At 35.7% G+C, this 15,964-nt stretch overlaps 1 protein-coding gene across 18 annotated transcripts in view; it reads left to right on the forward strand.

Moving 5' to 3' along the window:
- Positions 1-15,964, forward strand: part of ERC2 (ELKS/RAB6-interacting/CAST family member 2) — a 418,139-nt gene that overhangs the window by 146,255 nt on the left and 255,920 nt on the right. For 7 of the 18 annotated variants that reach the window (XR_005258403.1, XR_005258404.1, XR_005258406.1 and 4 more), the window contains 5 exons: positions 1,582-1,719; positions 6,378-6,518; positions 7,058-7,198; positions 10,664-10,699; positions 15,748-15,777. Coding sequence is in view for 2 of the 18 variants with exons in the window: in XM_038149364.1 (XP_038005292.1) it covers positions 1,582-1,719; positions 6,378-6,518; positions 7,058-7,198; positions 10,664-10,699; positions 15,748-15,777 (486 nt within the window). In the remaining 16 variants the exon portion in view is untranslated. The remainder of the gene's footprint in view (positions 1-1,581; positions 1,720-6,377; positions 6,519-7,057; positions 7,199-10,663; positions 10,700-15,747; positions 15,778-15,964) is intronic. The other 11 variants (XR_005258409.1, XR_005258410.1, XR_005258411.1 and 8 more) reach the window with 5 other exon arrangements.

Here is a 15,964-nt window from a genome sequence, read left to right on the forward strand (position 1 = left end):
TTAAAAACACTTTATGCAGTGCACACAGCTGTACTGTGGATTTTATGACTTGTTAATTGTAGATATATATGATGTCAAAACTTCAGGATTTTTTCTCCCACACTTGTATAATGTAGTAGGAGGAGAATTTTTGCCAAGGTGTGCCCCAAATTGAAGTGTATTTGATTATGGTGGTATGTTCTTGCAATGGAGATCAAATTTTTATTGATGTAACTGTTGACTTCTGCAGAGCTACACATGCATTGAATTCAACTTCACGTTTGTAAAGAAATCTTTAAAGTAACTTTAAAAGCTTCTACTTCTGTTAAAATCTGAATTGCTTTAAATGGGAAGATATTAGCTATTTGAAAAAAAACAACAAACCACGTCATTATAAAATGAACAGGAAAACTGAATTCATTTCAGTAGCAAGAGAACGTGATCCAAACTGAAAAAATCACTGATGAAAGTAAGAATTTGAATATCTGTTGACAGTAATAATTTGTCTAATGTTGACAAGGTATTTAAAACCAGTTTTGGACAAATGATACTTCATGGATTTTGGCATATTTTCTTATACTATCTGAAGTGGCATACTAAAATAACAGACCAGTTAATTTTCTTGTTACTATTTATTTGTGTGAAGTCTTAAGTAACAAATCTTGGGTTTGTGCCAGTTGGTGCATAATAATGAGTGGCACTGAGAGAGCAGGATGGAGGGAGGGGGATTCTTCCAACAGACAATTAATGAAATTTTACCCATCTGACACAACACACACCCCCTCTGCGTTCTGCCCAGAGGTCACGGTGCCTGACAGCCGCAGAAGGGGATTGCCATGACAATCAGCAGCTGAGTGCTTTTATTCTCATTTGCTTCCAAAGTCCTCATTGCTCTGTGGACAACTTCTTGTGCAAAAGCTTTGTGATTTACCTCTTCCTGAATTAACCACTATAAATCATGACAGTGTGCCTACAGGTACTTTAGCAATATGTTCAAATACCTTCTAGATGAGGAACCAGTTATATTTAAAGGAGTTAAAATATCCTAAATAGAGTGACATACTTGAAATATTCGTGGAGATGAAGAAAGTGATTGGAAGTGGTGCCCCTTGAGATTTTTTTGGTTGGTTGTTTGTGGGTTTGGCCTTTTTAAGAATAAACATTCTGATCTCTGCCCAGGTTAGTTTTCCTTACAGCAAGGCATCATGGAAGAAGAGATTTTTAGATAGGCAGGTTATAATCTTCCTCATTTTAAGGTTCACTCAAATTGGTTTGCCTCACCCTTTCTTTGTCCTTCTCATTGAACTAGAATAATCTAAAGGGGTAATTCCAGACATACTTTGAATTACTGAGATAACGCAGTACCTTAAACTAGAGTGATTAATATCAGAAAATATTTAAATAATAAAATACCTGACTGCGGTGAGATTTTCCCTTTATTGTATTGGAAAATTATAATTCTTCAGCAAAAGAAAACAACATAGAAAGGACTGAAGTTTAAAACTGTTGGTGATATAGCAGTTAGACACCTGGCAGTATAATGAGGCATGTGTATCAATGTTATGACAAGGTTGATGATTATTGCAATGTTTTTATTTACAGATTGAAAATCTACAGGAGCAACTTAGGGACAAAGACAAACAACTAACTAATCTAAAAGACAGAGTGAAGTCGCTGCAGACAGATTCCAGTAATACAGACACAGCACTGGCAACCTTAGAGGAAGCTCTATCAGAAAAGGTAATGCTTTCTCATGAAAACCTTTATGTGCTGCTCTTGTGGGTGAAGTGTGTGCAGAAAATGTGCTTCTAAGTTGGCCTGACAGCTCTTTTAAAGGCTAGTGGCCTTGTCAGGGAAGCAGGTGGCCCTGTTCTGGTAGGATGAGCAGGAATGACTGTCAGGGGATGAACTGACAGAACTTGGAGGGGAAGGAGTGATGTCCTTTCAATGCTTATGGAGAAAATGGCCCAGGACATGGGAAGATTTTACCTTAGTAAATGAGGTGAGTGGTTATTCCCTGAAAGAACTGAAAGGCATTGGACAGCTGACTTTAAGAAGGTAGAGTTTTGGGCATTTTTCTGTCTTTGTGATCTTGATTATCCTGTTATTTTGCCCATTAACAGTTGGCTGTACCAACTGTTACCTTGGCTTGTTGTGAGCACTCTTGGCTTCCTACACTTCATTTTTAAGGGAAACTATTTTAAAAAAAAAGTATTGAGCATTCCTTTTTTTTTCCTTTACAAACTCTATGCCTTTAATTTGAAAAAATCTAGGAGAAGGGATAAATCTGGATTGTTTAAATTAGTGGCAACATTCCTACCAGTTTCAGTGAGGTCAGGTTTCTTCTTGCAGTTCACTTTGAATACGAGGTAATGCAAGTGAATTTATATGCCAAAAAAATTAGTACAAATATCGTGTTTTTCAGCTCACAGATCTTAATATATACTACTTAAATGTGAACAGTAAAGTAATATGTGCTGTTCTGCAGTGTGTAATCCTATGAAGGTATTTATGACTGCATATGACTTGAAAATGCTGCTGTGGTATTGGCACTGACACATACAATGTTAGTGTCAGATTTTTTATTTCTTGTGTGTTTAATTGATTTTCTTGCATTTGCTTGGTCAACAACACTGAAAAAACTTCTTATTGGAATTGATTCATGTGAATAAGCATTTATTTATACAGAAAAATTACACGTTTCTGTAATCTTTCACTGCCAATCTGGACACAGTGTTCATCAATTTCACAGCATGTTAATAAAAAAATGACAGAAAGTACTTTTTAATCTGTTTTCTCTCCTTGTAAACTATCTTTTCTGGATTAGTCACTTTCCCAAAATGCCCACAGAGGCAGCTGAGGGTTTTTTAAAACAGTCATTTGGGAAGCAGAGTGACTGTCACATTGGAGACTTGCCTAGGAGTAGGAGGCAAGCAACACTGCCGAGTTAGGATTCAGATTAGCTTTTGAACAACGGGGTGCTTGATCTGAGAGCATGAGCCACAACGAGGAGAAGGTTTCCAAGGTCAATGCATCTCTCTGTAGGATTTTGATGGTTGTACAGGGAAATCACCCTCAATATCTTTTCCATTGAAAGTCCCTTGACGGCCACACTTGGAAGGGCAGTTTTTTCCAAGTCAAGGGTGATTTCTGGGATGAAGCTACACACTGAAAGAAGCCAGTTACCATCCTCTAGAAATTCCAAATGGACAATTACACCTGGCTTTCTTCTGTCTTCTGGCAGCTAAATACTTTGACAGTGTCTGTTTACACATGTGCCTCATTCCTTTCTGTGTCCTGCTTCCCAATTCCTCCTGACTGCTCTCAGTAACTTTCCTATGCAGGAGCATTCTTCAGACCTACAGGCTTTATCAATAGTTAGTAAATATTTCCACCGGGAATAATGATAGAAATATGGACTAGAGCTTTGTCCAAGTGGGATGAAACAGGAACCCTTAGTGAGTTGTTCATTAACAAGTGCATCAATATAAGTACTTTCATCAATTCAGTATGTAATGCTGTCAAGAAAGGATGATGCTTTCATTTAAGAATACCTGGTTTCTATTTCCATGGAAATGCATTGTTTGCTTGCTTTTTCTTTCTAGAAATTGTGTCAGACCTACTTTTCAAGTATATAATTTTGTGTTTATTCTCTGAGATTTGGCTGGTTTTTTGCATTCTACTAATTCTTTGTCTATTTAATAGATTTTAGAATTTCAATTTAAAAATAATGAATAAAATTCTTCAAGACTGTTATGGGAAGCTTTTTTAAAATAGGAATAAAATTTATTTATACAAGTTTAGCTAACCAAAATTTACTGGAATCTGATTGAATTGCTTTTCTTAGCATCTGTAGGAAGAAAAAAACAAATTAAAGCATGATCATGTGATAATAATGAATTATAAAGCTGTTTTTAAAGTCCAAAGCTTGAATGTTTTCCTGCAGTTTTCTTGAAAATACAAAGATTAGAATTTTGGCTCTGAATTAGAAAATGCGTTTCCTTATTCTTTATGAAAATAGATTTTTCCAAGTATGTATCTCTTGATTTTCTTTCATATTTACTGATTAGGTATCTTGGGAACACAAAATGAGAAATTAATGTGGATATAATAAAACAATGTCAAATTTTTCTTCTTATAATCTTATAATTTTTCTGATGATACTGCTGGTGTGATTTTTCCTCTTGACAGGAATCAGAAACAAATCAACTTCTGTCGCATTTTGGAACTATGCTGCAAAACATATTCATTGAACTATTTATCCCTAATTTCCTAAGCACTGAAAATTTGTAACAACAATAATAAGGATTACATTGCAATTAACAAAGAAAAAAAAAGGTTTGAAAATCAGACTGCAAAAGTGCTATCAGCTGCCTTGATGTTACAACAAGAAAGTTTTCAAAGAATATCTCAGCTCTTGGACTGGCCCAAAGCAGCTCAAGAGGTTGCTTTCATGAAGCTGATATTTATAAAGTTGGTCCTACTGTAGCAGCATACAGCAGATAAGCAGTGGAGTATGTCTGATAATGGAGCTATATGCTGGGGCAATTCAGTTCCTGCTTCTGTGATAAAGTGCAAATAGATTAGACCTGTGAGGTCCCAGATTAGTGCATAAGGAAAGCTGCCCAACGCAAACAAGACTGAAACAAGAACACATTGTTGGGATTTCTGCAAGTTAGCTGTTAATCAAGCAAAACATGGTTTATTAGGGCCTTTTAACACGTTTTTGACATTTAGCCTTATGCAGCTGACAGATAAATTAGTCTTCTTTTGTGATTGACTGAGAAAAAATTAGACTGTTCATTAAAAAGATGAAATAGTGCTATGTTTAATTTGTTGTAGATGAAAAAATCATTTGGGTAAATAAATCTTCAAGAAGGAATTGGTAAAAAATTAATTGTGAATATAAGCATGTGGAATCTGAATGTTTATGATTATTGAACGGTTCTACTTTATGGAGGCTGGAATCTTAATATTAATATTCAAAGTAGGAAGAATTTACATTGTTTGTTATTAGGAATAAACCTGAAGTTATTTAGTGTCATAAGTTTAGATTAGAAGGATGTTAAAAATCATCGCCCAGTTCCAACCCCCTTGCTGTGGGCAGGGACACCTTCCAAACAACCTTCCAGGTTGTTTCAGCTCTCAGATTTTCCTGGCCCTCCTCAGTACCCTCTGCTGCACATCTGTGTCCTTGTGTGGGGGCCCCAGAGCTGGAGCAGTTCTTTCCCAGGTGGTGTCAGCAGGGCAGGACAGAGGTGCAGAGTCACCTCCCCCAGCCTGCTGGCCATGCTGCTTTGGATGCAGCCCAGGAACACAGGTGTGGTGCTGGGCTCTGGGTGCTCATGGCTGAGTCATGTTGAGTGTTTTGTCACTGTACACAGCCAATTCCTCCTCCTCTGGGCTGCTCTGTCTCTGTTCTCTGCCCAGCCTGGGATTGCCCTGAGCCAAGTGCAGGACCTCAATTATGTCGCTTCTACTGCCCCCGACTGGCACCACCCAACGATACCAGTAGTTGTCCTGATACTCTGCTTAAAGACCTGCTTCCAATTGAAATGCAATTCTAGTGGTTATTTCGTTGTACCCTAAATGTTTATCTCTGATTTGCATCCTCCAAATATTGATGAAATGTGATTTTTGTAGAATATAATCAGAGCTTAATGAAACCATACTACTGTGTCTGCTTTTTCCATTTCACCCTTTGAATTAATCACCCAATCAATGACTGGTGATTGTCAGCAAACCTTGGAAATCTTATCAGCAAAATATGCGGAAACATGACTGACTTTAAATATCTGTAGGGTTACTGTTAATTAGACAGAGAAAAATCTTTGGGTTTCTTGATATGTACCAGGGTACTTTATCTATGTCTTGGACATCTGTTTTTTTGACATCTCAAAAATAATAATATACGTAAACTGTAAGTTACTGATAGTTAGCAAGTGGCTGATTAGATTTGGAACTTGGGCATCTTATTGCAAGCACTGTAGAGTAATAGCAAAATTGAAGCTGAGTAAACTGGTTCATGGCCTCTGAGGAAACTATTCATGGCTTGTTTTGTACTTTTTTTCAAAACTTCAATCAGTTATGAATACAGGAAATACATTATTGAAGTGAATATCTTTCCACATCTATGACAAAATGAAACATGCATGTATCAGTATAGCTCTTTAATGAAGTTCCTGTACTGTGTTACTCTTATCAAATATTTAAAAACTTGATCTTATGATTTTGAAATCTAGAGAAATCTTGCATTGACTTTAATGGCATTAGCTCAATCATCCTCTGCTTCTGCATGGTTTTTTTTAATAAGTGCTACATAATGCAAACAAATTTAACGCTGTCTTTTCTTAAAGTTATTTCTGACTTTTCCATTTTGCAATTCTTTCCCTTGTTAGGAAAGAATAATAGAGCGTCTGAAGGAGCAAAGGGATCGAGATGACAGAGAAAGACTTGAAGAAATTGAATCTTATAAAAAAGAAAACAAGGACCTGAAGGAGAAAGTTAATGCTTTACAGGCTGAACTGACAGAAAAAGAGGTTAGTCTTTTCTTAAAAACTCTGCTCTTCTATCTATGTCATTATGATGAAAGAAAGTGCATTAGGATTACTCTCGAGTCATGTCAAGTACTGAAATTCTGCCACTTCAGTGTTCAGCTTCAGAACTGCTGTTTTCTTAAGCATTCTTCACAGTCCTCATTTGTACATAAAATATTGCTTCAGTTTCTACATAGTTGTGCATCATAATCTCTTTGTCCTTTACCTAAGTTTCCACTAGGCTCAATTATTCCATTGCTGCTCCTGTTTTTGTTTGTCAGTTAGAGAAATAGTTTTCAGTGTGTTTGTACCTCCAGAATATGACATGAGCTCGTCTGTACTATGGATGTTTGTGTTTCACTGCATGCCAGCTCCTGTGGTTCCAGCGGTACGCACAAAATGGTGTCTTTTGCTATCAATGCTTATCTTTGAGTCAGCTCTTTCTGGGGGAGGGGGAACAGGATCCAAGTGATTGCTAAGCTGGCAATGAGTTAGTGTCCTGGTGACTAGGAATTAACTTTTTACTCTTGGTCATTTTCCAGTCTAGTTTAATCGATCTCAAAGAACATGCATCTTCATTGGCATCAGCAGGGCTGAAAAGAGACTCCAAACTTAAGTCTTTAGAAATAGCCATAGAACAAAAGAAAGAAGAGTGTAGTAAGTTGGAAGCACAGTTGAAAAAGGTAAGTTCCATCTTAAAAAAAACAAACAATCAGCAAAACAAAAATCAGCATCCCATACCCTCATTTTGAAATGATGAGTTCATTTACTCTTCTGGAGTAAATCTAGAATCTACCCATCTTATGCTGTTTGCTGATGCTTGCCTCAAGTACTGCTTTTTCTCAAGAGGTTTGTACCAAAGCCACTAGTGAGCCTCAGAAATTGTCCTCAGTACCTCTGTGAGGGAATTCTGAGAAGCTGAAACAAATAGATGAACGGAGAGCAGGACATTGGAGGGAAAAGGGCAGAAAGGAATTATCAATTCCTTTCCAGCAATTTATATATGTGTGAATTAACACCACTTTTAGAAGTAAACTGAAATGTTTGCAGGATGAGAAAAAAAAATTAAAGGCTTGTCTGAGAAATGCTGGAATTCTTGTTAAAAAAATCAGCTTCTAAAATGAAAACTCTAGCTAGGATTTTATTTTGATGTATTTTTGGCTTTGTTGGTGAACACATGTTTGTGATGATTAAGCAAAATAATCAAAAGTTTATATCAGCTGGCAATTCAGTATTTCTATTCTACAAGAAGTGGAAGCAAGCATTTAAAGGAAAACGTACAAACCCTGTATTTTATTACATGGTTTTACTTAAATTGCTGCAATAAACTAGATTTTGCTTAAATGATTTGTAAGTGTTTTGATACCATTGTTTCTTTGACCTTTCTCTGTGTTGTAGTAATGTCTGCTCTCATTGTTCTCATTATGTATTTGATGGGGTCAGGCATTACGTTTGCCTTCTGCAATTCATGACTTAGTGTACATCAAGTGTTGTTTTTGTTTTTTTTTTAAATATTGATCTAGTTTTTAATTTTCTGGTAATTAATATTTGTTCTGTGAATGTTATCACTGTTAGCATAATATTCTGACACTCTTTTTACCCAGGTTGAGTAGTATCCTGCTCAGATTAAGCATTGTTTCAATAGCCTGACCTGTGAAGAAGGTATTGCAAATTATAAAGGATACCAGCGTGTGAACCTTATACTTGTATTCTGTCTTAATTCAGAAGGAATATGTGCAATTAGGTGCCTGCATTAGATCTTTAGTTGAGAGGAAGGGAAGCTTTTTTCAATAAACATATACAAATGGAAACACAAGTAATTTAAATGTCTGATTCCTTAAAAATGCTATTGATCATAGAATTAAAATCTCCAAAAAAAAAAGTTTACCCGGAAGTCATTTAGTTTGCTTTAGTTTGTTAGAATAAATGTTTGTTTACTTTGCACTCCACTTCAACAGATACTTCATTACAATCTGAAATACATTTTTTTTCTTCATTTAAAAAATATAGTTAAAAGAGCCCTGGAAGCACAGATCACTTAAAGAACCCTCATCAAAATCCTCTCGAAGGACTTGAAGTTCTAAGTCAATCATTTATGACTGTACATATATACACATCATACAGTCATGGAAAAACAAGTGCTTCAAAAAGTCAGAGAGTGTCTGGGATGCCTTTTTATACAAAAGGGAGCATGTTTCTTCTGTATAAATACAAACAATTATTGAATGAAAGTTGAAATCATAATACTTTTATTATATCATAAATACGGCATAAAGCCCCAGTGGAAATTCACCCACCATTTGTAGGAGACCAGGTATTTCCACAATAAAATGCAGTTACAACCTTCTTTCTGGGCATGCTTAATTGAACAGAAACAGTGACTGTTAATGACAGGAGACTCCAAACAGTCATTTTCAATTCACATTTTGTTTAATGAAATACTTTATGTTCAAACCTGTAAATACCCTGCGTTAAAAGTAATTGGTCCCCAGAAAAATACCTGCACCGTGTTCTCACTCCTCAGGAAAGTGAGTGAAACAGAAACCTGGGTCGCTCTTGGACATGTCTGGCTCAGAGGAGGAGGGGACAATGACAGGGTCATAAATGAACCCACGTGTGCCGTGAGTGTGCTCACGTGTGAGCATCAACCTCTACAGGAGCAGAGCATCTGGCACAGTTTGCTCCTCTCTTTCCAAACCCACTCCAAGGGGCTGCCTCCTTGAAAAAATTCCAAGTAGCTTACACAGTACTCCTCTCTAAAAATATCATGGGGGAGGTACTTTGTTGTGCTTCTGTAAAGTAATTGTAGTTCAATGTTGATTTATTAAACTAATAAGAAATATGAAGATAGTACTCTGTGCAGGCTTGCTGGGAGTTAGTTTTGCATGAGCACTAATGATGGTAAGTGCTATGTCTGAAGGAAAATGTGCACAAGGGGCAAGTCCAAACTAAAATGGTAAATAAAAACCACTAAAGCAACTTCTGGAGTTTCTCTTCCCCAACTTTCCCTGCTTTCGGTTGTTTTGGTTTTTTTTTTCGTTTTGTTTTTTGGTTTTTTTTTGAGACAACAGGATTCATTTATTGATAATAAAGATGGATTTTATTTGATCTGATTAGATCCAAATATTTTTAGTACTGCATAACTGGATTTTTTGCATTTCAGCAAGAAAAAATATGCTGATTGTAAACCCATGATTTCACACAGTAGGCACATTTTAAAAATAATCAAGAGGATATTTGTACAAAGTAATTATTCATGTGACTGTGCTATATTTTGGTATAAAAAGTAATGTTTTGAATTATAGACATGCTTATTGAACATTTTGTGACAAATATTATGGATTGAAATTCATAAAAAAATTTAAAAGAAAAAATTCTAAATACCAGAGAATGGTCAATGCTTTTTTCCCAAAAATCTGTAGATTTTTGTTGACTTACTTCATATTGCTACTTGTGAAAGAACAGCAGGAGAATTACCTAATAGGTAGCAAAGTGTTTTATATATAAATGTATGTATATATAATCTTTATTATCCACTCCAGAATTTCCTCCTTTTGTTGTTTTTCATTATCTTAAATTTACTTGCTCACTGACATATTTGCAGTTGCTAAAGTACTGTTTGCCAAGCTGTACTGTTTGAAAGTCATTCTGCATAGAAAATTCAGTATTGTATTAAACAAAAGGAAAGTAATAAATTTAATGATACTATTTAATTAATCTTTTATTATTACTGTCTTTGAAGCTTTGGTGATAAATTGCAGCCTCAGCCAAAAGCACTTCTCGTGATTCATTGCTTGAGACCAGCACTTAATGTATCATCAAAAGTGGACACCTCTCTTTATTTCATGGGTTATTTAACTTGAGAAAGGGAAAGTAACACAAACCTTAAGTTTCTTACTCCAGCTATTCTTTTTTAGGAGCCAAAGTCAACATTTATGTTTCCCCAGTGCCTCTCACTTTCACCAAGGAATGTTTAGAATCTTAAATTTCTACTTTTTAAAAAATTTTTTTCTTTCTTTTTTTTTTTTTTTTTTTGATGACATGTTCTTCTGTGCAAATGCACTGGTTTTGTTGAGCTAATGCTGTTTTCCTGGATCTTTCCTTCTTTTCCTGTCTGTGCTTCACTCCCTACCAACTTTGCAATGTAGCAAGCTGAGCAGTTGTTCAATCAGATGTACAATCCAGTAAGTTCATTTTTAAAATGCCCGCTGTAACATATGGAAGCATGAGGATCCATTCCCTTACTGTGTTGTGCTCTTCCTCTGTGGAGCTTTGCGAACACTCCTGGTGCTCACTCTGCTGTATCCATTATATCCAAATAAATGAACTTTGTGGACTTGAAGGCCATTTTAAGAACCTGAAATGTATTAAATAGGTACATACTGTGTTTCTGAGAAAACAAACATCCTTTAGGTCCTCAACTTCTCCATTAGAAAATGCATGCAGAATTTTTTTTCCTTTTGCTTTGCTTTTTAATTCCTCCTTGTACAGTACTTTATTTGATCCTTCAAACTTATATAACTCCTAATTTATTCAGTTCATCTTCAGTGACTGAGTTAATTAGATGAATAATAATATCTAGGAAATGACTGGCACTATTTTCAAAAGTCCATATGACTAAAATAGGTCAGTTCTGCTCATGAAAGAGTGTATACATTTAGCATATACACATTAGGAACATGGAAACTTTATATTTAAATGAAGAAAATACTGAAATATAAAATGATAAATGCAAAAGGCAGCCTTTGCAAAAACACAGTATTACTTTTGCTTGTTTAGCATTAAGAGTCTCACAAATGCCTGCTTTAATTGCACAATATCTCTTTTGACTTGACTCCTTTTTCAATTTGAGGAAGAGCAGCAACAAAGCTTTTCTCTGCAGAGAGCAGTTTCCATCTTTTTGGCTGAGACTGTTACATTTAATGTGCTGTGAGCATCACAGGACAGAAAAATGATGTAACTGTAAGAGCAATTTAAAAGCTATAGTTTACATAGTAATCCTAGTCAGAATTACTGTGTAATTTGGATAGTGTATATATAGAAGAAGTGGGTTTGTAGCTTAAGTAATGTGATACTACACTTTAGAGGAGGCATTGTCATCACTGGAGTCCATGGGAGCTTTGCCCTGAGTGCCTGTGGACCAGTATTCCAGCTTTGGAATCTGTTATGGTTAGGTTTTGTAGCTCCAACCATGTAATGGATATGTCTTGACTTGTGTATGGGAAAAGAGATTCTCACATAATCTGCTCTACTTGCTTTTGAAGTTATTGGTTACCTGTGTTAAGAATTTAGTCATAAATTGTAGCACAACAGCATAAAACCTGACATTATCACCTACCCTCCAGCACAGTGCTGGAGAAAGAGCTTGTCCTTTTCAATGATAACCCCCTTTATTTCTGTATCATCTTGGGTCACTTTTGTGGTAGTTATGTTTCTGTTCACGCTGTTTGCCCTGCTCCTGTGCATGTCTTCTCACACTGGAGTCTTTTTACTGTTGGTTTTTAGCTTGATTTTCATAAATACTGGCCAGTCACTAGATCAGTATTAGTGATTCTGCTGCATAGAATCATTTGTTACTTCCTAATCTGTTTGTGTGCAGTATTCCAGTCAGTCCTTTTCTTAACTGTTTTTTCTGCCTTTATGTCGTTAATTTTCAAAAGGACAGCCTGCTGGAAGTTGCAAAGCAATGGATGCAAGATCCTTTTCCTTTGGCACCCGGCAGCAATCCTACTATACCCACAAGATGATTTTTTAAAATAAACTTCTCTTGCTCACCTTCTTTCTTCTTCTACATATATGAGAATAAGTTGTAAATAGAATTGGACATACATTTCTTCATGCTTTAAAAGTGGACTTTTTGAAATACCCAATGAAATTTTGTGCAAATTTGATTATAAGAAATTACATAATTGCCTTTGTTCTGTCATTTAAATATCGTGCTGTATTGAGTTTGGAGTTCAGGTAAACCTTTTTCTGAATATTAAAGACTAAATTTTTGAAGATCTTCTATGAGAGAAATTTCAGATTAAAATTTAAACTACTTGCAGAATACACTATAAATTACTTAGAGCAGTCCCTAAAGTTAAATGGAAAGCTCCTGAGTTATAGGGAGAAAATTCATGTGACAGCAATATTTTTTCCATTTATTCTTGAAAGTAATAAAATTTGAAGGATCTTACAAAGTAATAACTATCTTGCATGTAAATTCTGCTGTTCCTTTTCTTTTTTAATTTTAAGTACCCACTTGATTTCTGTGTATGTTTGTGTCTGAAGCTTTAAAAATGAAGTACTTAACTATCCATCCATGTCCATTATGCAGAATAATACATGCATGACTGTAGCATAAGACTTTAATAGCCTAAATAATTCATGTTGCATGTCTGTGCCACACTGTTATGATATTTCTGTAGGAAATTTGTGGTTTACGTAAGGAAATGTTACTTTTCTTCTAAACCATTTGCAGTGCTTATGAAGCAAAGATCAGAACAGATGTGTAATTAATGTAAAAATTTGTGACATTCTAATGGTGGAGTGATATGCTATTTTTACTCAGTTGTAAAAATAACATACAACATCACAGTCATAATATTGGGAGAAAAAGCATCCTAAAGTGAGTGGGTTAGTTTGAAATTAACCTAATCTGTACACACAAGGGTTATCATTTACAGATATAGATTTAAGAAAGCTGAAAAATACACGTGGACTAGTCCCTCCTACCTATAAAAGCCCCATAAAAACAGAAAATGTGTTTTCTGAGACAGAGAACTTAGGGAGTAAACAGGGGACAGAAATTAAACAGAAAAAGAAGAGTACAGCAGAAATAGGCAGAGACTTTGTGATTCATGCAGCTTCTGTCTAGAACTAGATCCAACAGTTCAGTCTACAGCCTAACAAAAGCCAAAGAAATCTGCCCTGTCCTGGCAGGAGCAGGGTCAATATCAACTGAGCTGCCTTTTAACTCCTTTGGGCCTACTTTTTGACCTCAGAAGTCAAGTTCCATCTGTCAACAAATCACCCCTGATCTGTACACAACAAATTCAGAAAGGTGCCTAGTTCAGATCCAAACACATCTTTCAAAGCCATAAAATAAAATGGGGCCTTATAAGTAATTCCATGCCTTTGTCTGGCAATGTCAGATGAATTGTGTTTTGCTCTTTTCTACTATCAGCAGCTGTGTTTAAATTGTGAAGATTCTCTTAAAGGGAATTGCAGGTTTAAGTACCACCTGCAGAAAGCTCTTTGTAAAAATTGTTTTTTGTTCTTGCGCTCCCTTTTTAACTAACTTTCCTTTACTTCTTCATTTGGGCACTACCCTACTAGAAATCTGGTTCCTAACAATATTCCAAAAAAGATTCTCTAAGTGCTTTGAAAAGTAGAGGCAATTGGCTAAATAAGTGGTTTGAAATAATACTGGTTTTATTTTTTTTAATTTATTATTTTTTAAGACCAACCTTGTAGTAACTTAATGCTTACATGTATTTATATGGGACATTGGTTGGATGCTTAATCACATTTAATCATACCTTTGAAGTTCCACTTCATGTTGGGGAAATGCCGTGACCCAGTTTGTGCTGCAGAATTTTCCAAAAACACATCCCACAAATACAGAATTGCATGAGTACCACAGAAAGCAAGAACTGAAAATACTTTTGCATCTTAATGTTGATTTCCCTAGCACGCTGTTGAGCAAAGATTCAAAGGGCTAAAGTGAGGAATATATTTATTATTTTAGGTGGTGATTTGCTTATCAGCTGTGCAGTAGGTGATTTTTTCAGTACATTTCTGAGCTGCTGTGTGTCAGGAATGCCCATGGTAGTAGAACATTTGGCACCTCTGCATTGGTGATGCTATCACATTCTTGCCCAGTTACACATTTTCCTTGTAGAAAGCGCAGTGTGGCAATGAAATATAAAAAAGAGACAGGCCTCTCTCCCTCATCTGCATTGCTTCTTGCTCTGGGGTAAGAGAAGGGTAGAGGTACATGGGGAAAAACATTTGGGCTGAAGCAGAGACTTTATGCTAAAGTGAAGACTGGTTAGAAGAAGAAGGTGGGTAATTTTCCTCTCTATGAAACAATGGAAGCAAGGCTGGTATGTAATTAAATTTGTACCAAAGTGAGGGAAGGGACAGGAAAGCGACAGGGAGTTACATGGAAGAGCAATAGCCTTTAGAGAGGAACTGTGAAATTCTGGATTTACCCTTGGGAGAGGAGGAGAAATCTGAAGAATAGGGAACAATATGCTTTTTGCATAAATTTCTTAGTATCTTGAAGGTGGGAGTTGGGTTATATTTCTTTTTCTAGAGTGAATTTACCTATGAAATTAAATTATTCCTTGAAAAATTACATAATGTTAAAAATATTTATAATATTGTAATAGGGTTGATGGACAATCAAAGTGTTTTCTCAGATAATTGGCCTTGAGTCTGAGTATTACATTGACTTCAAAAATTACAAAACTACTTGAAAGTAAATTTCTTGATACAATTAACAACTGGTATAAAAGAAATCCAAGTTTATTATTAAGGAAGATTATGAACCTGAAAAGAAATCTGTTGCTGACATCTCACTCAAACAGTAAAATCAAGATACTCCTGGAATGTTACCTTGAAACAAGTTCTGGGTTTAAAAAGTCCTATATCTGCATGGAATTCAGGACTGGAGCATGTATCAAAATAGAGATTTTGAAGAGCAAGGTCAGTAGGTTTATTAGGCTCCTTATTCCCTTGGCTTCTTTTGGTGATGAAATATTTCTTCTGAATAAAAGCCTCCAAGTGGGATAAATAACACTTCAGACCTACTATATTTTTCTTACTATCCTCATGCTTAAATGATATGTTACATGCAAACCCCCTAAGTTTTTTCCCCTATTAATTTCAATTTTTTTTGTTGTATTTATAGTAAACTCGGACTTGTTCTTCATTTATACAGAAAATTTTAACCATTGCAAAGAATATGGACCTTCTAGTATCTGTAGTTTATATTAGTTCTTTCCTAAACATGCATGCTTCATTTTGATCTGCATTTCTTTCATTGCTTGCTTTCATTGTCCATTCCCTGAAAATAAGAAGGATAAGTAAGTCCATGCCTTCTCTGTGTACTAAGATAGTTGGAGGACCTTCAGTTCTAAATAACATGAATTTCTATTAAAAAATCCTGTATGTTACCTGAATTTTCTATGTTTAATGTGCACTGCCTTAAACTACTTCTTTTTTCCTTGCCTGCTCTTTCAAGATGCCAATTAGGAATAATGGGAAGCAAGGGGTAGGCTAAGCATTGCAGTGCATCGTTGTTTCCATCTGTCTGTGATTATTGCAGCCAACAGTTGAAAGCACTCGGTGCCAGGTCGTGCTCCCATTGAAGTTAATTGGGTTTTTGCCATGAGGCTTGATGGGAGTTGGACTGGGCTCTGCACTGTTGTTGTTTTCATTGCGTTCTCTCTTGTTTGTGG

The sequence above is a fragment of the Motacilla alba genome, chromosome 12, assembly GCF_015832195.1.
Source record: "Motacilla alba alba isolate MOTALB_02 chromosome 12, Motacilla_alba_V1.0_pri, whole genome shotgun sequence".
Classification (NCBI taxonomy): domain Eukaryota; kingdom Metazoa; phylum Chordata; class Aves; order Passeriformes; family Motacillidae; genus Motacilla; species Motacilla alba.